The 25748-nt window shown below is 41.9% G+C and overlaps 1 protein-coding gene across 1 annotated transcript in view; it reads left to right on the top strand.

Moving 5' to 3' along the window:
• LOC105936291 (PH and SEC7 domain-containing protein 1) overlaps nucleotides 1-25748 on the top strand; it is a gene marked incomplete in the record, with an annotated part of 94911 nt that overhangs the window by 13399 nt on the left and 55764 nt on the right. Inside the window, 5 exon segments of the mRNA XM_036142194.1 lie at nucleotides 5888-5996; nucleotides 10240-12498; nucleotides 15162-15279; nucleotides 16612-17164; nucleotides 18435-18902. Of these exon segments, the coding sequence (XP_035998087.1) occupies nucleotides 10495-12498; nucleotides 15162-15279; nucleotides 16612-17164; nucleotides 18435-18902 (3143 nt within the window).

Here is a 25748-nt window from a genome sequence, read left to right as displayed (position 1 = left end):
CCCGTATGAACACCTATCCAAACAAACTGCTTTAAAACAACCGTTGATATCTAGCAGAAAGTTGCCTACACAATCAATCTTACGGCATCGCTGAGCAAATATTAATGCTAGACCCCAGATTTGTACCGTCCAGTCTCCAATTTATTATCTTTCACATAACCTTTTATTGCTATCAAAATGAGTGTCTAAAGATAACTGAGAGGTAACTGTGCTACAGCCTTAGACTAATCCAAACAAATTTGCGTTATTTTATACAAACTCAATTTGGCCATTTTTATGAAGCTTCATTTGACAAGGCATGAAAAGTAATGAATTGGATTCTATTGAAGGTAAAAAAAAAATGTATTCACATAAAAAAACTCATAACCCCTTAATGTCAAAAATCAGACCAGGTTAGAATCACGAACAACTGGTGACAAAAATTGTGATTTCTTTTACTTGTAAGTTGTGTTTTAATAAAGCAAATTGTGATGATATTGTATTGTGATAATGAATTAATTATAATCATCATTAGTAATAAGTTGTCTTTTCTCTTTATCACTGCGGCTTCTGACTCGATGCCACTGTGCTAACAGCAGATGGGAAGAAGGTCATTAAGAGGGATATGCCCATCGATAGTTATCACCTGAGTGTGTTACTTACTTTTGAGGAATTTAGCGTCTTTCAGCTCACACTTGTGGCTTCATGACCTCATTGAATCTATTGAACCCAATGGGGGGTGTAGAAAGGCTAAGTCAGCACTGATTTATAATGAGTTACTGCTGGCTCTTTGAACTTACATGCTAATGTCACTTTACTTTTTGGGATATTTATTTTCTTTTTTAGGGCTTTTCACTCAAAGAGTTCTCAGTGTTCAATCAGGGCTGGTGCTGCAGTCGCTTCTGTCAAATTAGCATTTAGAACCGTTTGGGTTAGACTGAGAGAGCTACTTTCATGCACCTAAGAGTGTGCATGAAAGACTCAGCTTTGCTCTGTTGCTCTTTTGCTTTCTGCACAGGATACTTTACAAGGAGACAGTTTAACTAAGTCACAGTATTTTTCTCATTATCCCTGCATACCGCTACCCTTGGTGCTATGTAACAATAGAAACGCCAACCCTGTCTTTGTGGAGGCTCTTCACCGTTGTGACCAGCTCTTACAGCATGCAACCTGTAATCATAAATAATACAACGAATAAAAGTTACTCATGCAGAAATTAGAAGACCTGGTGCTGTTTCTAAATTAAATATCAATAAGTAGTTTATAAATTCTCCCAGAGTTTTAAGACCTTTGCCACCCAGATTTACATCATATTGGAGCATAAAGTACACTGAAGGTCCTACCAACTGGCCAAATATATTATTAGTAAGCAGGGTTTGCCACCAAAACATTAGAGACACCCAAATGCAGTGCTTTGTAAGCATCTTTGCCTCCTCACAGATTTATCTTGTTTTCTCTTTCCTTTCACACTTTAATGTCTCAGATCATTTTCATATCAGAATAAGATTACACCTGATATAATACAAAAGGCAAATTTCTAATGAAAATTTAATTTGTTAAAGGAAAAAAAAAGTTATCCACGCCTACTTTGTCCCATGTGAGCAAGTAATAGCTATTTAAACCTTATAACTAGAAATGTTTTTGATAACGCTGTGCAAAATTGTTTTACAATTTGTTTTACACATCAGAGGCTTTCAAGCAACACGGTTTTTACTGAAGCATCTCAACTGGACCTGTGTCTGGGCTTGGACTAGGCCACTTCAAAACCTTAGTTTACCTTTTTTCAGTCAGATGAGGACTTGTTTCTGTGCTCTGGGTCATTCCTGAAAGTTCATAAACTGATGGCAAACCTTTCTGAATCTTTTTTTTTTTTTTTTTTTTTTAGTATTGAGACATTTCCATGGTTCCAATTAATACAGCAATGCAACTTTGGTTGTTCTTGATTATTTTGTGACCTCTTGGGTTGTCGAAATAGTCTTGGAGTAATTTTGATCATCAGCTCCTGGAAAGGTTTGCCACTCTTCCAGGTTTTCTTCAAGAGACCCACGTTTAGTTGTGACAATGGCCTTTGAGATACATCTATTTTAGATGTAAAAACAGTAAAAGAAAAAAATACTGTAATTTGTGTAGTTTTTATAGATTTAAATAAAACATTGTTACATGGAGGCCTCCATGTTATTTACGCTGCAATGCATTCTGGGTAAATGACGTATACTAGATGGTTCTCACTTGTCGCTCATAGAAGCCAAAAAGCTTTGGAAATGCTTTGTAACCCTCTCCAGACGGATAGATGTCGGTGACTTTGTTTCTGAGAACATTCTGTGATTTCTTTAAATCAAGACCTGATATTTTAATGTTTGAGATCTTTTAGCCTTCCCGTTTTGCCTTTGTAAATAAAATAATCCTTCTACAGCTAATTTTTGTTGTTCCTTTGGTTATCTGCTCTTAGACTTCGTTTCATGATCTGAATCATCTAAGTGTGTTAAACATTAAGAACACTGTAGGGTTTCTTACACCCCAGAAAATAGCATTTGGTTTGACCTTAACAAAATCCTACATCTTATTAACTTTACTAAACAGCCATTTAAAACGAACTTTACTCAGAGGTAACTGTGATTCTGATATAAAAGTGTTTATAGGTTTAAATTATAACCCATAAAAAGTCATGATGTTCACTTAAGCCGATGTGTTAAATGATCTGAATGTTTCAGTGATTGCATAGCCATTATTCTCTCACTATCCTCCATTACTAGTCTCGGTTTGTGTTCAGTTGTTCATTCAGTGAGTCACTGTAGTGAGTGGGGGAGTCTAGAGGCAGCAAGGTCAGCTTCTGTGTTGTTGATTGAAAATCTTTCTCTTCTTATTTTCATCAATAATCCTCTCTGGCTGGGTTCTCCGTACCCAGCCACACGTCCTGCTGCCTCTGCATGAGTCAGAGGACTCATAGCTTTTGTCTGATTCTGTGTTTGAAGGCACCATCAGGAGGAGACACTAAGTCCCTTTAAAAACTTGCCTTTTGTTCCAAGCAGCCTGCTTAAGCCGCTGCGTGGGTAATTGTAATTCAGCACCCAGAAAGTGGATGTCAACAGCTTAAACCGCGTATTCTGAAGGTGTATTTTCAACAGATGTTTCATTTTAATATTTGGAGAAGTCAATCAGTGCTCTTTACAGAGTCGTATAATGATTTGACAGGTTCATGCAATGCTGTGATGGTCTCTAAATGTCCATTGTTGTCCATCATCAACGCAACATGAGCCCTCTTGATCTCCTCGGGGCTCAATGCTTTAATGCAGAGCTTGTCATGTTGCTGAAATTGTAGTGCACAGCACCAGCAACAGCCAGGCTGAGAGCTAATATTAGCCCAGGCCCCTAGCCGCACAACATCACATCCAGGGAGCTAATATTAGAGCAGCATTTGGTGCCTGAGGTTTAATTACCTGTGTGATGTGTCTCATAGAAGCATACTCCAAGGACCCTGGGAGTTTATCCTCACATGGGAGTGTGTGTGTGTGTGTGTGTGTGTGTGTGTCCTTTCGTATCTCAGAGGAACAACAAGGGGATGAGTCATCAGAGTTGAGCAGCTGTGACTTTTTGTTTATTCAAGGTTAGATCAGGGACTGCGCTATAGTTTTTATTTCTTCATAATATTTCAGGTGCCACTCACACTCAGCTTGTCACTGCGGGTAGAATAAAATAAAAAATCACCTACATGTTGGCGAGACGTGGACACATTATTTGTCCAAAATAGTGTTGCAGTCCATGAAACCTGCTGACATTGTAGAGGCTCTTGAAGGCCGAACAAGTTATTTTTTGGTTTTAACGACATATAACCACATTTTCCACAGGCTTTTTTTTAACAAGGTGGGACAGGAAAGACACTGCTGTCTAAACCCAGGGACATGACAAGTCCATCACAGTGGAGTGTAATGGATAAATTGTTGAAATGCTGCAGATATTACGACCTGATGCGTACATGCCTCGCAAGTTAAAATACACCTTTACCTTTTCCACACTTTGTTGCACGACTGCCAGAAACATGACTGGATTTTATTGAGGTATCATGTGACAGACAAACACAAAGCAGTGCATGATTTAAACGAATGGAACATCCATGCATCTATTTTCTAACACTTCTATTCCTTATGGGGTCGTGAGGGTTGCTGGTGCCAATCTCCAGCTGTCGATGGGCAAGAGGCGGGGTTCACCCTGGACAGGTTGTCAGTTTATCGCAGGGCAACACAGAAACAAACAGGACAAACAACCATTCACGCACACACTCACATCTAAGGAGAACTTAGAGAGACCAATTAACATAACAGTCATGTTTTTGGACTATGGGAGGAAGCCAGAGTATGAATGGAACATGGTTTTCAAAATGTGTTTGAAATGAAGATACAGTTGTACTCAAAGTCAGCCCCTATGAGTAAATCCTTTGTAGGAAAAAGCCTGTATGAACATCAATCTTCATGTCTTTCACATATTGGATTTAGACTTGGACTAGGCCATTCCAGCACAGTTTGCTTTGATCTAAACCCAAGCCATATTTGATTTTGTTTTTGGGTTGGTAAGAATCCTGACTTTAGGACTTTATTTGTTACGATCCTTGGTTGTTTGGGTTTTGGTTTTTATTTCTGTTACTTTCCAACTCTGCCTCAGTATTTATCCTCCCGGTTTTTCATGTTTTCTTGCTGGAGTCTTCTGTAACACTGTCTCTTTGACTATCTGTGGTCCATTTCCTGCTCTTCCTGCAAATCCACTATAATTTATCAAAGCTTATTATTAAAGTACTTCGTATTAAAGTTTTGCCACAGTCAGTTTTTACACTTTCGGCCCTTCACAAACCACATTGTCACACTTATTGTTGTCTTTTTCCAACTTGAAACTTGGATAATTTGGATATTCATTTAAATTTTTTAGTGCAAATCAATAACAATGTTTTTTTTCCATCTCTTCATTTTTTTTAGACAAAACCCAGCAAATGGAAAAAAAGTCAGATTACTACCGTGATATTTAGAAGTAAATTGGTATATCTGGAAGTGGTACTTGTTCTAAAAAGGTCTGGGAAGCAGTGATCTAAACCATACTTTGTAGCTCTGGCTGTGCATCTATTGTCTTTGTCCAGCTTGCAGATGGACCTCTGCCGCAGCCTCTAGCAGGTTTTCTTTCAGAATTGGCCTGCATGTTTCTCCAACCATCATCCCGTGAACTTTGATCGGTTTCCCTGTCCCTGCAGAAGAAAAAGCATCGCCACAGCATGACGCAGCCCCCACCATTTTTCTTTATGGGGATGGTGTATTCAGGGTGACTGCCAAAAACAGAATCTTCAGATCCTCTTCCTCCGTATGTCTGATGTGTCCCCTGCATGAATATTGGCAAACTGCAAACAGGCTTTCAAATGGATTTCATTCTAGAATAGCTCCATTCTAGCCACTCTTACACAAAGTCTAGTCAGTTCGAGGCTGACATTTCCTCTATCCAGGAATTATACATGTCCAGGGTCAAGGAAGGAACTACTAATATCTCTGCAGACCCCACACAGACTGCAAACAAACTGCTTAGACTTTTACCTTCAGGTTGGCACTGCAGAGCGCTATTTACTAAAACCAGCTGGAAACAGTTTCTACCTTCAGGCTGTCAGGCTGAGGAACACAATGAAAACTTCATAACTGTGGAACAAAATAAGCATTTGCGTTTTTTCATCTTTTCTTTACGCAAAAAAATCCCTGTACATACTGCTCCTTTTAACCTTATTTGTATTTCCTCTGAGGTTTCTGTATTTATGCCTAATATCTGCACGCTGCAAAGCGTTTGAAACTGAAGTCTAATTACTTGTTTGTGCACAAAGACTTGGCCAATAAAGCTTACTCTGATATGTGCAGTGTGCAACTAATAGTTGTCATGTCAACAGATTCTACCACCCGAGCCGTGGATCTCTGAAGCTCCTCCAAAGTTTTCGTCCTCTCTGATTCATGGTCTCCTTGCCCAGTCTGTCAACTGAGGTGGACGGCCATGTTTTGGTAGGTTTGCAGCTGTGCTGTGCAGATGATGAATGGAAAAGAGCTCTCTGAGATGTTGAAAGCTTGGGGCATTGTTTTATAACCCGCACTGCTTCTGCGCAGCTTTATCTCTGACCTGTCTGGCTCAGGTTCCTTGGTCTTCTTCATGACGCTGTTTGTTCACTGATGTTTTCTAACAAACCTCTCAGAACAACGGGATTATTTGGGAGTAAACGCCACACGGGTGCACTCAGTTAAGTAGGTGACCTCAGTTGCCGCAGGGTTTTATTTAGGGGTGTCAGAGTAAAGAGGGGAGAATACAAATTAATGCTACAGTTCCCAGATTTTTATGTTGACAAAAATTTTATTTTGTGGTCATTAAGTGACTAAACATGAAAAAGTTCGAGGGGTGTGATTCATTTAGCAAGGTGTTGTATTTTGTTGAATTTAAAAAAAATAATTTTTATGCAATTAGCACTCAGCTCAAATGCATTCTGGCAACTTAAAGTGTCGTGTATAATTAAAAGGAACCTATTTAGCAGGTCTTTCTTGTAAATGAGAACCTGTGTCTCGGTGAGACTACTTGTATAAATAAAGGTTTAATAATGATAATAATACTAAAATGTGAGAATAAAACCTGTTAGATTTTAAAACGACTGAGAGGTTTTGTGGCGGCGGATGGAGGCTGCGGTGTATTTCCGCAGTCATGTCACTGCTTTTACCTTCCTGTAACTTTATACTCCCGTCCCTCTGGCTGACAGAGCTCTCTCCTTCACATTCAAATCTGTCGTCCGCGTCCTGATCTCACTTTCTCTGATGCTCTTCCTCTCCCTGTCCAACTTCATCTGTCTCGCTCCCATCACTGAGTCTGTCTCAGTCAGAGCATGAATTAATGGATGAAGGCACACAAATGGAGTTCAGGCTCATTCGGTCCATACTGGATCAATACCTGCCTCGGTATTCCTGCAGACTTCATCTGTTGAAGTGTGAACAAATCATGGCTGGATGGAAGATATCTTTATCTTGAACATGAGCTGTTTTGTTACTGTGTATCAAAGTGTCACAATTTAGTACATCAGTGAATTATTAAAAGGGTAAATATGTGAACATCTAAACTGCATTGGAAATACGTATTTGAAAAAAATACATATACGGTAAATACTTATTTTGAATAAAACAATACATAGATCAAACATTTCAGTTTTGTTTTATAGTAAGTAATTATGAGAATATTTTCAAAAATGTGTAATCATTAAATGTTAAAATGACTTATAATCATGTATTAATTTCATAAAACAATTTCTTAGTCCTGGATTGCAGAATTTCATGAATTCAATTTCATTGAATCCCCCATGAGTTATGCAGGTTATCAGAGGATGCTTGAGAAACACGTGAGAGCAATCGATATAAGAAAAAAAATTAGTGCTGAAGCAGAACTGGACTCTCCAACATGACAACAACCAAGAACACGGTGAATCCAGTTAATCCACTAAGGACTGGCTGATAATTTAGAAATTGAAAATATAGTGGTCAAAGCCCAGAAGTGAGCAGTGGGACAATTTTTGCTCAGTACGATGTCAGACAGTAGATGGCTGCAAGGAGAACCTCAATAAAGTTATTTCAACCATAGGGGGTGGGATCAAGGTAGACCACGTTTTTCCTCAGAAAAAGCTTTTTTTTATCGAGTAAAACAAAGGTAAATATTGGTGTTTATGTGGAATTAAATCACTAAAACAATTTGCTAATTGATATGTGTGAAATTTGTTTTGGAGGAGACCTTAATCCTAGTTTTTTTTTTCTTCATACGACTGTACCTCTCATATCTACAGTGAAAACCCACAATGTCACAAAGCAAGCCAGAAGCCAAAGGCTGAGTCCGACTCTTCTTGAAATCAGGGCAGGAACAACTGTTGGGGTTAAAAAGGGGGACGGTGTGCCCATCCTGTGTGCCAACTGCTCACAAGTTCCCATTGTTGATGCATTGCCAGTTCCAACATGACTGTTGTCTCCCATTGCCACCATACGGCAACTCCAATCTGCCGCTGCTGGCAGCGAGCTGGAGCCCACCAGCTGCAGCCGAGTGACTTTAATTTTACTGCACAGTTCTGTTGTTCGCTGCAACATTGGCATGAAAAGCCAATCTGCATGAAGCTTAACGGTTTAATGATGACAGCTGAAAATTATTCAACTTGGGTGAGCTCAGCACAGAATTAAATGCATTAGGATAATGCTGGTCAAAAACGCTTGTCCACCCGTATTCAGAATTATACATACAAGCTTAAAGTCCCATATTTTGCTAAATGTCGCTCAGCAAATTGCAGATCAGCTAAATACTTTCTTCTCAGAGTTGGCACACACGTTTTCAATAATGTTGAGATGGGGTCCATTACCGAAACCTAATGTTAGCCTGTTTTTATTCTTACCAAAACCAGTTTTAATGAGTGTTAGTGGGTTTTTTGTCCTATTTTTCTCTAATCCTTCAGTATTACCATGTTTCTGGCCGTATAATGCTTGCAGGCCAGAATGTTACACTGTATACTAAACTGGCTATTACACATTAGTGTCTTATTCTTGTCATGAGGCTTGATTGTTGCCTTGCTCAAAAACTCAAAATGAATAAAATTATCAAAAAAGGAAAACTTGACTGCAGAATAAAAAACAAAAATCTCTGATTTATAAGCCATGATCATTATGGCATTGTAGCTCTTATATTTAAACTCTTTAGTGTCTGTGCGCTGACACTGAAGAGATACATATTGTAAATTCATACTTAATAAAGCTTATGTATAGTTTTTAATTAACTCCAGAGTTCAAAATGCAGCTCAGGTTCACCTTAATATTTTTTCACCTCAATAATTATATAGTTGGTGTGACAGAATGCATCTGAGAAGTTATCAAAATATCTCGTCCTGCCTTTGCTCTGCTGAAACCTTTGTTTCTGCTGTTTTCTCACCCGTCCGCCCCAAACAGGATAAATTCCATTAATTGGACTTTTGTTTAACTCATCACTGTTTAACTCATCACTTTTGTAAAGTGGGTGTACGTATTGGTCCATTACCATTTTCCCCCCCGGTGATTTGGCATATTCCTGCAAAAAATAGTTTCTCAAACAGATAGAAATTCAGAAACACACCTCATCTTGTGCCAGCAAAGAAGATACGTTCACCATAACGCCACTGAAATATATGATAAATCACGACTATTGCTCATGTCCAACACAATATGTTTGAGAATATGTATCTTTGTGCAAATATTTGTTTATCTGGATCCCGCCTGTGATACAATTTCTCCCTCCATCCTTCTCCACAGGCATCACTGACACCCCCCTTGACTGGTTTCACTCTTATCTCTCTGCACTCAGTTCATTCAGCTAAAGTCCTTCAGTTCCCATCCATCCCCTGTTTAACCGGCGTGCTCCAACGCTCTGACCAGGGACCCCTACTTTTCAATAATTACCCTCTTCCCCTTGGCAATATCTTCTGGAAATTTAACATACATTTTCACTGCTACGCAGATGAAACTCAGCTCTATTTAACTTGTAAGCCAAATTCCATACCCTCCTGCCTCACCCCCTGCCTATCCAAAATAAAATCTTGGTTCAACACTAACTTCTTAAAACTAAACAGTGACAAAACAGAGATCCTCCTTATAGGAACCAAATCTGTACTATCCAAAGTTGGTAGTTTCTCCCTCTCCCAGTTGACGGTTCCACAGTCTCCCCTTCACCTCAGGTCAAGAGTCTGGGTGTCATCTTCAAAAGCACCTCTCACATCAATAACATCACCCGGTCCATATTTTTACAACTACTGAACATTAATCACCTTCGTCCTCTCCTTCTGCACACGTTCAAGGCCATCTACAGCCTCGCTCCCCTTACCTCTTTGATCTCCTTCATATCTCTACTCCCTCCCGCACCCTTAGATCCTCCTCTTCCATTCACCTTACTGTTCCTGTGTCCTGTCTCAGCACCGTGGGAAGTAGAGCTTCTCCTGCTCTGCTCCATAACTCTGGAAAGCTCTCTCTCCTGATATCCGTAATACTGTCACTTTTTCTAACTTCAAGTCGGAACTCAAAACACATTTGTTCAAGAATCCCTACTCACTGTAATTGTCTTTTCTTTGAAACTTTTTTAATGTGTGTGTTGTTTTTATCATGATTTATTTTTGTGTAGTAAAAGAAAAATGTGCAACAACACAGTGTAAAGATTATTCTGCATGTCTCTTTGTCGTCTGAATATTAATGGCGTCTCCTCTTTCATTCGCAGGTATGAGGAATTTGGAGCGATTGGAGGCGTCCCCTGGGCCCGTTTGTGCTTTGGCCGTTTAGCCTGTGTGTCTCTGCTCTGCAGGCGGTCGATCTGGGAGGCTGAAGAAAGACCGCCTAAAAATAACCTGACAACCACCAGCAGCAGAAAAACTTAAATCCAACCCAACAGGGGGAAAAAGACCTCTCTTTCACCCTGTCGGATTCTTTCTCTGCTCCGTTTTCTGTGTCCTCATTTAAGTGCCGAGAGGAGGTCATGTCCCAGTCTGGAAAAGTTCTTCATCTGTATGTGGAAGTGAGGTCTGCCCCAGATCAGAACGGAGAGAGTGGAGAAGGGATTGCTCAAAGGGTTCCAGTAGAAGACAGTCCCGTGGAGCTCCTCGCCCAGACAACTAGCCAGACGGACGCCGGGTTCACCACCACAAGTCCCCAACGAGTCCAGCACCAGAATCACAGTCCATCTTCGTCTCATAACGCTGTTAACTTTCAGCTCCAAACAGCCAGCAGCTCGCCTTCAGTCTCCAAGCATTGGAGTTCACCTCTGCACTCGTCCCCCTTCTCCAGAAGAGTCGGCGTCCCTTACGCTCCTCCCGATGGCCAACGATCCGTGGTCAGCTTCAGCTACGTGGAAAAGTCCAACGTGAAGACGGTGGATAGTTCGCGTAATTCCACGTGCGAGAGGCGAGTTCCAGATGAGCAATCCACCCCATCCCGCTTTAAAAAGCGCCTTAGTGACCAATTCTGGTTTGAAAGTCCTGGTTCATCGTGCAGCTCGAGCCCCAAACTGAGTTTCCAATCTCCGGGGAGTCACCAGCAGACGTTCGCCCCCGGTCTTCGACAGCCGCGTTTGGACCCGATCGGCATAGCTGCTACCCAGAGGGCCGTGGAAGAGTTTGGTTCCCCTTTACTGAGGATTAAACTGGCCCACGCACTCGAGCACGCCTCTTCCTCATACTACGACCAACAGCAGCGCTGCCAGTCCTGGGCTGGGTCTCCTGTCCAGCATCAGAACATCCGCGTGAATCCCAAAGAGGTCAAAGACCAGCTCTCCTCCGAGTCCAGACAGTCCTCACACTCCAGGTCCTCTGCTGACCTTCATTGCCCTCTTCAGAGTTCAGTGGAGGATGGGACTATGGCACAAAGTCCAGCTATCAGAAAACACAAGAAAGCCTCTCTGCAGGAATCCATCCTCCAGCCAGGCAATAATGGAGTGGAAGGGTTGAACCAGTTGAGCGGCAGCAAATCTTCATCTCCAGCTCACAGTCCTGAAGTCGCCCGCAGGCTCGCAGAGGAGGCTTCCAAAGTATCATCGATATTCACCGAGGCCAGGAGGTCCTCTTTGCACAAACCTTTAGGCATGAGCAGCTCAAACTCTGGAGAGTCGTCTCCAAATGCACAGCACTTTAAGCAAATACTGAAGATGAACATCCCTTTAAACGATCAACACACGCCAGCAACTGAAAACACGGACTCTCACCAGCCGGAAAGCTCCAGCACTTATCATGGCACACATCAGGAGGAGCGCTTTCAGGAAGCCCAGCATCAGAGCTCACTTTTATCAGCACACCAGAGCACCCCTGCCCTCCCCTCGCGAGTCCTTCGTCCTTCTCATCCTCCCACCGAGATCGGCTCTCCCATCAGAGACCCGAGGCTTTTCCAAGTTGAGCTCCGCGCACCAGACACCCCCACCCTGCATCGCTGCCAGCCCCCCCAGTACACCGGAGACTCCTGGTCCCCAAGCTTGGACAGGAGGGGAGACCTGAGCGGTTTTGAGAAAGGGGACTGCACAGAGCTCTCGCGCAGGCTCTTCATCAATCAAAGTGTTGAAGAGGGGCCGGTCAGCTGGACATCCAGGCAGCAGTGGAGGAACCAGTTGGAGAACTGCCCTCGGTCTGGGTTTGAGTCCAGCAGTCACCAACAAAGCAGCCGACCGAGGCAGCCGCTCAGCCCCACCGCCCAGCAGAAACGGGCCGAGAAGAGGAGGAGAGAGATTCTTCTGCTGGGACCTGTGGCACTAGACTCCGAAGAGGAGGACGAGAGCTGTGATGAAGAAGGGCGAGGTGAAGAGGTGCAGGAATGCGATCCCAGGAGGACAGGAGAATCTCCCGAGGTGGAGCAGAACGGAGCGATGACCGGTTCTTCCTCTCGGAGCTCCAGCGGGGTGACGGGGAGCTTCGGTGACAGAGACTGTATGTCCCCAGAGTCCAGTCAGTCCAGTCACCAGAGCAACGAGACCGGGGCTGCAACTTCAGGAATACAGGTGAGCACGGGACCGCCTCTAACACACCAGAGAGCTGGGGGAAAAAAATAGTTCCTTCTCCTGTTAATATATTTGTTTTTCCCAAACATTGGAAAGAATGAAAGATCAGGATGCAGGGCTGGCATTTCATAGATGTGACGTAGTGGAGAAGCGACCGTGACGTGAGACTGTTTTGATTCAGACAACAATGGCGGCTCGTCGAGGAAGCAAGCGTTAACATTGATGCTGCTATTTCTTCCGTGTTGTCCAATCTACCTAATATTGTTTCATTAAAAGAACATCAGAGAACGCCTCTGAAGGCTTTTGTTGGTGGAAACCATGTTTTCGCCCTTCTCCTGACCGCATTTGGCAAGTTTTGTTTTCCGGGGCGCGTACGCGTTTGCAGCGGACGTGCAGACGCGGTTAGCGCTGAGCGGTTAGCGGTTAGCACGAACCATATTAGGAGGCCTTTAGTCCTCAACGCGGTCGGCCCGGAATCGACTCCGACCCGTGGCGCTTTGCCGCCTGTCTTTCCCCCTTTACCTCTCTGCCCACTGTCAATAAAACGTGTGCCACTAGAGCCGCAAACACATAAAACATTTTTTTAATATTTTTTCCTGCGTCACTATCATCAGCGTCACGGGTTAGCTTCGGTGTGAGTGGTTGAGGGCTTAGATTAAAACTTCCAGCGGTTTGTTTCCAACTGAGCTAATCAACTGCAAAGAGTACTGAACCCACTACATTAAAATAAATCAGAACAGCTCAGAAAAATTAGGGGTTCACTATAAAGGGGGAAAATCACACATTGATTTAGATATGTCAAGCATTTATTTCTGTTAATTTTGATAATTATGAGCTGCAGCCACATAAATTGAGAAAACAGCTCTATTGACACTAGCCCAGCAGACAGTCATCGACTCCCTCAACAAGGAGGATGAGCTGCAATGGTCATTAATAAAGAACCTGGTTGTCCACAGAAGGCTGTATGCAGGTGTGTTAACGGAGAGTTGAGAGGGAGCTGACATCTTTGTTTTAAAAGCCCATCTTTTATTGGTCTTATGTTGTATTTTAATATCCTGAAAAAAAACAGAATTTTAGATTTTCATTACTTATAAGCCATAATCATCAACCTTTGCTTTAAGAAATACTTTAAATATGCCAGTCTGTGTATTAAAACTATTTACTACACTGTACAATTTAATTTTTTTTTACTTAAATGACTGAAATTAACTTTTTGATGATATTCAAATTTATTGAGACATACTGGTACAATGTTAACCTGAAATAAAGCCAGACGCATGTCGCTGAGTGGAGCTAGGCGGAGCGACATGCGTCTGGCTTCTGTCAGTTTAGTACAATGTAGGATAGCTAAAAAACAGCCTGTTATGCAGTTTGCAATAATAATCTCATGCTGGATAATGACGTCTTTATTTTCAAATCAAGATAGTGTAGTTAGAATGTCCTGAAAGCTGTTCATTACTTTTTTAAACAAAATTATGCTTGGTCCGCAAATAAATCTTAAACATATGAAGAAAATACTCATACCATAACAGCCATAATCCATATTTTCTCCTTTTTTCAACACTAAACTGAAAATTTAAATTACTTGTTTGATATTTCGGAGCATCTGCAATAAAAAGGTGGTTAACAAACAGTCTGACAGTTTCAGTCTAAATTAAAACTTAATTTGTTTTGCTTTCTGGCGTTTAGAAATGATATGCAGGATTTAATTGTGAATCCCTGCGATTTTTCTGGAAGACATAGAAGAAGGAAAAACAATGTTTCAACGGCAGTCGTAAAAAATACGTTCACCCTCGCTGTTCCAGCAGAACTTCAGAGGAAAATCAGCAGCTGGGTGCTACAACTTATTAATGATCATCATTTAAAAAACAGGCCTCCGTTAGTATTGGTTGCACCATTCTGCAGAATGAACCGTTATTAATAGCTATAAAACTGAGATTGCAGTCATCTTTTCCACAGCAAAATCATCCAAATGTTAGACAGTGCAATACTCAGGAAAACAGCAAAAAAGCCAAAGAGGATCATCTCCGGCTCTGCAGACCTCAGTTAGCTTTTTAAATGTTAGATTTCACTAGACGACAGAGAAGACTTCTGTTGTCTAAAAGGCAGCATTATGTACATTTGCATTGTTTCATCTGAATAAAGCACAAGACTTCTTTAGCAAAGTAGTTTGTGCAGATGAGACCAACGTTCAGCTACACTGGACAGCACCATTTACAGAAGACATGAGGATACTCGTGTTGTTTTACCGTGATTGAGTTGAAAGTAATGGAAACTTTCCGTTTCTCACTTTTTATTATGAAGTAGTTACAATTAATCTGCTGAAGTTAAACCTGAAAAAAACTCTGAGAAATGATGGACTAAACAATCTGTAACTTTCAACATTTAAATTATAATGACGTTTAATGAGTTACTTAAAAAGTTTTTTTTATGAAAGTTTATATATTACGGCAGTTAAAGCTGATAAGTGTATATTTGGAGTTTATTTTTGATGTTCAACAGTCGTAACCAGTCTCTGACTCGATCTCCATGTAACCAACATCATAAATCAATTTTCTGTGTTTCTTTAAATTCTTTTTAGAGTGAAGAGCAGATTGTGAGCCATCGTTTAATGCTACACCCTGCAGATGAACCTTTAGTTTGTCTTTGTGTGTCATTTACAGACGGACAGTGGAAGTGCAGCTCCCATTCCTTCGCTGCACTGTCAGAAGATTGCACGAGCTAAATGGGAGTTCCTGTTCGGGAGCTCTGCAGAAGAGACTGCTGGCAAAAGGGATAAAAGTAAACATTACACATTTTGAACAGAGGAAAACATGAAAAACCTTGTTTCTATTGTCTGGCTTTAGCTCCTCGTACCAAATGAACGGCAATTGTAGCTTTATGGAAAGATAAGCGGCCACAAATGATTGCAGTTTGCCCTGACTTTCCACATTTATAAAAAAAAATAATATTTTTTTTTACTGGAGTCTAAACGTTTTAGAATATTTTTTCTTATAGTGTCACACTTTTTTCTAAAGTACTCTAAGATCCCTATACTGACTCCTCATAACATCAAAATTCAGTTCTAAAGTAATGCTACAGTCAATATTAAAAGGAAGGTTTACCCTCTTTCTCCCCTTTCTCCCCATAGTACAAATTAACTGGTCTTAACCAGAATCTACTAATATTTTATATCTACGACATAAACAGGATTTCTGCAAGGTCTTAAAAAGTCATGAAAAGTCTTAAATTGAATCATTACATTCTCTTAAAAAGTCCAAATTATAGGTCTTAAATGACATGTGCTGACATCTAAAATATGTAAATTAATTAGTTGATTTGTCTGTTTTCTTTTTCCCCCTCTTTTTTTTTTTTTTACAATTAATTTGTGATGTATACTTCTGGCAAAAAGACAAACCACATGATGCAGGTACCCAAACAGCCTTGGCTGTTACAATGGTCTTTAAAAGATCTTAAACATTATTCAGTTTAACTTCCTGAAACAACAAAGCTGAAACCAAAATGGATAAAAAAATCTGGATGTCTACCCTTGCTGCATCCACTGGATTTAAGAGGAAAAGTAGAAAACCAGGTGGTGGTGATCAAATCTTTTTACTGGTTGTCAGCTCCCTTTTAAAGGAGGAGATTTGGCAGTTTATGGGTCTGGAGAACACAGGTGTCTGTTTACACAATGCCAAGACGGAAAGAGATCAGCAATCACGTTAGAGAAGCAACTGTTTCTGCCTGTCAATCAGAAACGGGCTTGAAAGGCCACTTCCTAACTAATTGCAGTCAACATTCTACAGTTAGGAAGATTATTAACACATTTAAACATTTAAAACAGAGCAAATCTATGGAGAGCTTAGGCTCAGTAATGGTCATATAAACTATAAAAGAAGTCAAGACGTCTATGTTCACTGTTGATGTTGAGGACAATTGGACACAACTCAGAGCAATTAGGCCAATGGTTTGTTCAAGTAGAGCCTGGCCAAGGCCTGAACATTGTTATCAAGTTGTGATACATAAAGCCCTAGGTTTGACATTGTATTTTCTTTCCCCCATGACTGCATGAAATGTAAATCAGAGCAACATTTTATCACATTAATAATGACACTAAATCATGTTCCATGCCAGATTTCTTGGAAGCCTTCACAGCGCCTCCTAGTGGTAATTCCAGCGAGTCTCGAACCCCGACTCCTCCGTCCTCCCTGCCTCTGCTGATGGCCAATCACGACGTTCAGCACGTGGAGGTAGAGCTAGTGACTCCTCCCCCTGCCGCCATCGGGACCTCCCCCAAAACCGGCATCATTCGTCGTACACTGAAGTATTCCGAGACTGACCTGGATGCCGTCCCGCTCCGCTGCTACCGCGAGACGGACATCGACGAGGTGCTGCTGGCGGAGCAGGACGACGCCGATTCAGCCTTCGGTAGCAACCGCAGTGTGCAGGGCACATCTGGGACGGCCAGCAGTCCCCTAAGGGGGCAGGCTTATGGGAGGACAGGTGGGGAGGAGGAAGGGGAGAGAGGAGGGCAAACCGAGGATGAAGAAGAGACCGATAATGAGGAGGAGGAGGAAGAGGAAGAAGAAATGGTGAGCTGGGCGAGTGTGAGGATGCAAGGCGACAGCAGAAAGCAGCGGCACGCTGCTGAAGAGGACCCAGAGGTGTTTGGGCATCTTCTGATGAGGTGAACGAGTTGTCCTCAGGTGGAAAACATACACTCACCGGCCACTTTGTTAGGTACACCTGGCTCCTACCAAGCTGGATCTCCTTTGCTCTCCGAACTGCCACAATCCTTTTTGACGTTGATTCAAATAGGCGTTCGAAACATTGAGCAGAGATTTTGGTTCATTTCAACATGATGACATGATGCTGTTTGGGCGTGTTTCTTATAGCAGCTCATCTGGTGATCTCATCCCAAAGGGGCTTTGTTGACGTGGCGACTGTAGAGGATAGCAGAGAGTAAACTCCTTGTAATTTGAGCATGAAAGGGTGCATTAGTTATCTGGCTGGAAATAACCACCAGAAGATGGGTGCACTGTGGTCATAAAGGGATGGACACGGTGAGTAGCAATGCTGAGGCTTTTAAAAGACTCTCAGTAAGAGCGCAAAGTGTGCCAAGAAACTACCCCCCACACTGTTATACAACCACCAGTAGAAAGCTTTCAGTTCTGGCCGTACCATCTGAATGTTGCAGCTGAAATCTCGACATTTCTCCAATGCGTTGTTGCAGCTTGCTGGTCATTTTCCGTCTTCGTTCCCTGTTCTTCGCTGACAAAAGAGGGACCCAGTGAGATCTTCTGCTGTTGCTCATCTGTCTCATAGGTCAACATATTGTGTGTTCAGAGATGATGTTCTTCACACGTCGTTTGTAACAGATAACGAACTGGAGCTGCTGTTGTCTTTCAGTCATCTCAAACCAGGCTGCAAATTATCCTCTAACCTCTGATATAAATGAGGCATTTTTATGAGCACACCACTGCTCCTATGTTCTCTCTTTTTTGCACTCTTCACTGTAAACATGCGAAATATCTTTGGGTTAGTTCAGCAGTTTCTCAATTTAATCAACCATGCAACGTTTAAAGTCACCCCCATGTTTTCTCTATTCTGTTTGAACTTCAACAAGTTCTCTTAAAGTCTTGATGCCTAAATGCTTTCATCTTCTGCCCACTGGCTGGTTGGCTATGTGTGCTAACAAGCGAGGGAACAGGTGTAGCTTAGAAAGTGGCCGTTGAGTGTGTGAGAAAAGAAAACTGAGCTGCAGAAGATTTTTTTTTTTTTTTACATCAACAAGAATCTTGATTTGAATCTGCATGTATTTCATAGCCTCATTTCCAGCGTGGTCATAAACAGACATTGTTGCATTAATTATTCAGGACTCCGTCACTAAAAAGTAGGCTTTCATCCTGGCAACGTCTGACTTGTTCCGTTAACATGAAAATCCTTTTCCGATTTAGACCGATGGAAACATTTTTCGACAACCACAACCCGGCCCTGAAATCCCCCATCCTGGTCTCTGGTCCCCGCGGTGCCGCTGAGGACACCTTCAGCAGACACTTTGAGAGCATCATGGAGTCCCATCGGGCCAAAGGGACCTCCTACAACAGCCTGGACAGTGAGGAGCTGCTGACCTCCAGCACCCCTACTGTTCTGAGCTTCGATCTGCCCACACTGACCCCCGCCATCCATGGGCCGGTGTGCCAGAGCGCCCGTCAGATTGTGCAGCTCAGCTTTGCCCCGCTGGCACACCATGAGAGGCCCAGTCTCTCTGATTCTATCTTTACAGTGACGGGGGACTCGGACGCCACGCGGGCCCCCTCCAGTGAGAGGCTCAGCAGCGGCTCGGATGATGTGATGCCAAGAGGGCGAGAGTGCGCACCCCTTGGGAGCAGCTGGTACATCAACCCGTCTTTCTCTTTGTCCAGGTGGGTTTTAAAAGCTGGTGGTCATTTTACACTGTGTGTTTCCATCAAAATGCATTACACCTAATACTTCTGCAGCTAAGTCAATTAACCTTATTTATCCCTAGTAATGCCCTTCGACTTATAGCGTGAAGTCTCACAGGCAGGTCGGAAACTCTAGAAAACTGTAATCAGAATAAAAGCCAAGTTATAACTCTATTAAGAATAATCAAAGCTATTCCCAGTATCAGTGAGGTGTTTAAATGCAAACTTTGAGGTTGCACATGGCTTTTTCAGAAGGAAATAGTTTTCTAAGTTGTTGCATGTCTGTGGTTTATACAGGCTGCAAGAGAGGGAGAGAGAGCAATACTTTCAGCACATAAAAACAAAGCTGAAGATAGAGTTGCTCTCTTTCATCCTTCTGTCCAAAGGTTGGGAAATATCGGCTGCGGCCCTTTTTGAAATCTCTGATTAAATGTAAATGTCTGGATTCTGTAGGGAATACATGCAACGACTGCTGTTTTGTTGTAATGCTTTATAATTAGATGCTGATTTTTGAGAGTTAACCTTCATTTTATGTAATGCTTAAAATTTTAAACCATAAATAAACTTTGATAATAAATTATTGCTACTTCATGCAAAGCCAAGTTTCTGAACAAATCCAGGAACTCTTCCATCCAACAGGGTCAGGACAAACTATGAGCCGGAACATCAGCATGAGAGCTCGCTAAAACTCCTGTGCCTGAATGGGAGCAAATCCCTGCAGCCGGGATCCAAAATCTGCCTTAAAGCCGGAAACCCGTCAAGTAGCAGCGTTTAAAGCTGTAGATTATATCCGATCACTCTGGAGAGAAGTTTTCAGAGTGTAATTGCACACGCATCATATGAGGCCATTAAAAAGAAGCTTTAACAGGAAAAAAGCCTTTAAACTAAATCCAAGCCAACAATATTGTGAAAATACTTTGAGTGTCCTCAGATTTTGAGCTCTGTTCTGTATTTTAATGTTTCTAAATAAATAAAATATAAAGTGCAAGTCAAAGGTCTAAATTATAGTTAAGCCAGAAGAACTATGTATAACTATATATAACTATAATTCTAAGGTTTTTGCAAGGTTTTTCTTTGTTACACCTGACAGTTACACCTGACAGATAAAATGTTATACTTGTTAATTAGGAGTAGGCTATTTGGAATTGAATAATTTGACATTTTAATTTTTTTTAAGAAAGATGAGTAAGGATGGAATAATAATAATAATAGAAATTATTCCTCATATTAATAAACTGTTAAAGGATGTAAATACTCAATTGTCATTTGTGTCAACATTTAAGTAACTTTAAAACAGAACAAATAATTTTTTTTTCTTTCAGCAACTAAAGTAATTTGAGTAAAATTATCCTAAAAACTGTTAGAATTTCACCGTTTTTTTTTGTTGTTGTTGAGAAAATGCAGTTTTTCGATAAAAATCTATTCAGTAATGTATTAAGATTATTACAGAAATGTGACAGTTTGTTCCTGACAGGAAACAAAGACATTTTCCAACAAGATACAAAAAATGTCCAAGAGATATCTTAAAAAAAAAAAAAAAAGTTCTCTGTTTTCAGTTACATTTGAACAAAACAAAAAAAAAAAAGAATCCCAAAAGATTTTTTTACCCTACTTAATAATCATAATTGCTGCCAGACCTTTTGCATCTCTTCACTTTCAGGATGAACTCTCAGCTTAGTCTTTGTGTTCCTCCATAAATCCTCCATCGGATCCAAATTTTGTTTCTGACTCCTTAATATTAATTCCAGGCTGAGGAGAATTTTTTTGAGTCATATTAAAAGATAACGTTTAATCAAAATCTGTCAGGGGTGAGAATAGATTTTTGCTTAACTGTGTGCTTATCACATTATTAGAACATTAAGCAGCTCTTCATGACTCCTGACCACAGGTCTGGGTTAGAACATAGACGGAGCGCTAAACTGGGAGCTTTGTTTTTAGGCTCGCCTTTGTCTTCACTGACCGGAGCAGCGGCCACATTGCGGCAGTAAAAGTCTCAATCTATCTGTCCATCCCTCGCTCCATCCTAACATCACTCCTGAACAATACACAAAGATACTCAAACCCTGAACCATGTTCCCGCCTGCTTCACAATCAGCTGCTGACCGCTCAAGTAAACCCTGGAGACCATGGCCTTAAGAAGTCAACAGAACCACATTATCTGTGAAAAGCAAACGTAAGAGCCTGAAGTTCCCAAATCAGACACTCCCCTCTTCATGACCACCTTGGGATCCTGTCCATGAACACCAGAAACAGGGTTGGTGACAAGAGGCAGCCCTGCTGGAGTCCAAGCCACGATGGGAGCGAGCTGGACTCCACGCTGAGAATGTGGACACAGCTCTCGCTTTGGGCATACAAGAATCTGACAGCCCTTAAACACATTATTCTCCATTTACTGGTCCATCTCTTGCCAAGCCTCATCTTAGGTCATAAAATATTGATATGGCTGAAATGAGCATCCTCGATAATTAGATGTAGACAGATATACAACAAAGAGCCTCATCGTCCAGGGGGAGGCCGGAGGAGAGCTGCTGCATCTCTGCAGCAGTGGAGGCGGGGATGCATATCCTTTCTGGTGAGGGATCAAGGGAATGCCCCAGAATGACCTGGAGAGTGTTGCTGTGGAGAGGGATGCCTGGGTTTCCTTCCTGGATCTGCTATCTCTGTGACCCTATCTTGGATAAGCAGAAGATGATGGATGGCTGGCTAATGGTTGATATGCAGGCTGAGTCTAATTCTGTGGCTGAGTCTGCAGGTAAACGGCGTTTTCACTGCTCTGTGTTTTCTTGTTTTTGGTTGATCTGCTGGCTGAGCATCCACAGTAGTGAGTAGTGAGAGGGCTGTGAACTAAAACCTTCCTTCTGGCAGGTCTTTAAAGGAGCGATTTTAGTGATTTGTGTCCATCTAGAGGTGAGTTTGCAGATTGCAAACTTTTGCCTCTCCTCCCTCTAAGCATGCAGTTGAAACTAAAATGTTAAAAACCTGACAGGCCAGTGGTTTTTGTCTTCAGCAGCATCAACTTCTTCTGTTTTGACATCTTATTTGGAATCAGCGCAGCAGCATCATTATAGGGAAACAAAAGAACCATTAAGCTGAACTATCAATGCTAGTTTGTCACTTCAGAGATCAGGGGGTGAAATTGTGCATGAATATTCTTCTTACTCCTGCTAATGTGCTGTTGCCACTGTCTCCAGAGCATCTGTCTGTGTCACTCTCCTTGAACAGAACAGTGCTGCAGTGGCTTCAAGTGAAGGTCACTTTAAATCTGCATACGGTCCCCATGCTGTCTGCCACACAGACGGTAGAGGAATGTGTAAACCCATCTTGGACTATATCCTTTTATAGTGTGAGCTTTTTTTACGCACCCGCGCGTGCAGGTAGTCATAAATAAGAGTGTAGGTGAAGTGCATGCTTTGTGTGCATGCATGAAAGTAGGATTTCTGGGCATGTTGGGACACGTAGCTGTTGCTGTAGCCCTGAAGGACTCCCCTTGATGATTGGTTCCCATGTGCTTTTCAAGAGCTTTTTTTTTTTTTTTTTTTTTATCAAACTCAGATAAAACAATGAGCATTATCTCCAGATGTTTTCACTGAGCCTGTATGGCATGTTATATCGTTAAACTATGGCTGTTAAGTCCTGCTGTCATTGTCCCCCTGGCTCACTAGCTGACCGCACTGCAGAGGCAAACATTGAGCATGGTGGTTGCTTTGTCCACTAGATGGCACCAAAAGACAGACTTCATTTTGCTGTGCTCCGTTGGAAATATGGTGTCTGTTTGTGTACTTATACTTGTACCTGAGCGAGAACCCTTTTTTGTTGCCAAGTTTACTAGTAAAGAGAGGACTTTGATGTAAAGGGAGCACAGAAAAAGGTGAGAACCTTTTTTTTGCTGGGCTAGGGGTAGAGTTTAGGACTAAAGTGTCAATTAGGTTTATGGTCATAGAAAAGTTATTGAAAGGCCATAGAATAGGTTGAAAATGAGTGTAAATCAATGGAATTCAAGGCACAGACCTCAGTATGTATTTAACTTACTCTCCTTCTCATAATGAGCGCTACAATGAACATGAGCACGTCAGACTGATTAGCATATGGGACAACCAATAGATACAGCAATACCCCTGGCACTTGAGGAACAGAGGGGTGAGGGCAGGACCAATCCTCTGACCAATCACTGCCCTTCACACCGAGCCTGCAGCTCTCACACAAATCAAAAATTTTAACCTCCTTTTTCTTAATTCGTAATATGTTGACTACTGTCAGGATGGAAGAACCAGTATTACAAAAAGTGTTTCTTAACTGGATTACCAACTATAGCTTTAAGTGAGGACTTTGATGTAAAGTGAGGACCTTTCTTTGTCCCATGTTCACATTTTTTATGCCTAGGGGTTAGGTTTTGGACTATGGTGTCAATGTGTTTTAGGGTTAGGTATATACTGGTAAAGATTAGGTGTAGGGTCAGGGTTAGGCCATAGAAAGGGTTGAAAATGAATGGAAGACAAGGAAAGCTCCTCACCTTGTATTTAAAACAAGGGTGTGTGTATGTTAGGAAAAAATAGTCGTTCCTAAACTATTTAAATTAAAAACAAAAAACAAAACAGCTTTACTTCTTTTAAATATTTTTTTTGTTACATAATCATGATTCTGCTCACAAGAGCAGGATCGAGAAGGCAAATGTTTGCTGTTTGCTCAGCGATAATCTTATCACACTTTCGAGAGCGTCGCTAAAGCTTCTGGAATCCTGGATGGAGACGACTGGGCAAATATCCTTGCCGAATAGCCCATACTTGATACAGACCACTGGAAAAATATTGAAAAACCTTCAAGGTTTTCACAGTTTTTCCCATTGCAAAATACAGAATACTGTATTTTGTTGGGATTTTATCAGATGGATAAACACCATGTAGTGTTGGAAGATGCTGCATGGTTTTAAATGTTTTTTATGAATACAAAGCTAAAAAAGTGTTACGTACATTTATATTCACCTCCTCTGATATCCCATAATAAAAACCAGTCAGAAAAATACAATTAGAAGTTAGGTAATTGGTAAAAGTTCATGATACAGGCATGGGATTGCTGTTTTATTCAGTTTGTCTATGTTATTGTGTGTCTGTCGCTATCAAATAAATCTAATAAATTAAATAAATTAAAAAAAGTGCTTTGTGTGATAGAAAAGTACCACCTTGAACACATTATTTCCAAAGTGATGCATGGTGGTGGCAGCAATGTGCTGTGGGATGCTTTTCTTTAGCAGGGACTAGGAAACTGGTTGAAGTTGTAGAAGAGGGCATAACTATGGATGTTGGTGAAGATTCTCAGTCATCCAGGTCATGGTCATTACAAAAAAAAGTAAAAAACAAAGCAACTGGACTTGTTTTCCGTAGTTGAAGACGTTTCGCTTCCTCTCCAGGAAGCTTTCTCAATTCAAAAAGTCTGGAGTAATGAGTAATATAGCTTGGTACTCATCATTACTCCAGACTTTTTGAATTGAGAAAGCTTCCTGGAGAGGAAGCAAAACGTCTTCAACTACGGAAAACAAGTCCAGTTGCTTTGTTTTTTACTTTATTTGGAATAGCGATAGATGGTTTGTTAGGTCAAAGCAATTTCAGGGGCCAGAAAGGCCTTGTCAAAGTCCAGACCCGAACCTAGTTGAGAATTTGTGGCTAGATGTAAAATTGGTGTTCAGCAGTCCTCTCCATGAGCTTGTGCTTTTTGTAGATGTGCTGGTAGAGACATCCTTCAGGAAAAGGTGGTTCTAGAAAGTATTCACTCAGGGGGTCGGCTGAATACAAACACTAGCCACATTTTAAAAAAATATATATATAATGCACCACTTTGAGCTGGTCCATCACATCAAAACCTATTAAAACAAACGAAACGTCGCTCTTGTAACACGACAAAATGCAAACCGGTTCTCAAGGGGCTTGAATACTTTCACAAGGCGCTGTAAAAGTAGGAGTCCAGCTCCGCGTTGCCCCCCTCGCTCCTTCCTTAGAAGCACTCTGCTCGTATGCTCTGCCTCGTTAGACAGTGGCTCATTGTGTGGAGCTGCCAAGTGGACCGAGAGAGGCTGACACTGGAAATTCTCTCAGGACCTCGCCATTGTGTCATCTCTTGGTCACTCGGCGCTAACAGGTGGGGTGGCCCAAACTAGCAGCGCCGGCCGCTAATCCTGCGGCTGGAAAACGCTCCTGCAGGCCCTCATTGAGTGAATGCCGTAAACAGACTCCACAAGAGCCTAAGACGTCGACAAAAGGACGGCAACGCTTCCCCCCCAGGCGGTTACAGATTCACAGGAATTTCAGAGGCACGCAGCCCACATGTATGGCATTTAAACCCGACACCTTCTACCCTTTTGTTTGCTCTACAGGTGTGTGAAAAGATCTCATACAAAAAAAAAAAAAAAGTACCCAATAGACGTGGGTAATTGGAGATGCAGGGAGTGAAAGGCGTGAATGCGAGGCGATTTCTTAGAGGAGATGCACGAGCCGAGTCTCATTCCACGTTCTGAATGCAAGGTCAGCAGGAGGCACGATGAATGTTTACCCAGGGAAACAGGGAGGGGAGAGAGGGAAGAGGAGGAGGAGTAAAATGAGGGAAGAGAGCGAAAAACATGAAACAGAGTGGGAAAAGATAGAGACGGAGAAGCATTGCAGGACAAACAGCTCTTTTTTTTGTTGTTGTTGCTTTGAGGGGGGGTAAGGGGGGCTTGCTGTGAAGATCAGATGACGGCAAACTCGGAGGGAGAGTGAGGAAGAGGAGAAACACACATGAGGTCTCAGTCGGGACCGAGCAGAGGGAATGTCCGACTCTGCAGGTCTCGGGGGAGCC

Source organism: Fundulus heteroclitus, chromosome 10, assembly GCF_011125445.2.
Source record: "Fundulus heteroclitus isolate FHET01 chromosome 10, MU-UCD_Fhet_4.1, whole genome shotgun sequence".
NCBI lineage: Eukaryota > Metazoa > Chordata > Actinopteri > Cyprinodontiformes > Fundulidae > Fundulus > Fundulus heteroclitus.
Note: the sequence above shows the minus strand (reverse complement) of the source record. Positions and strands in the feature narration are given on the sequence as shown.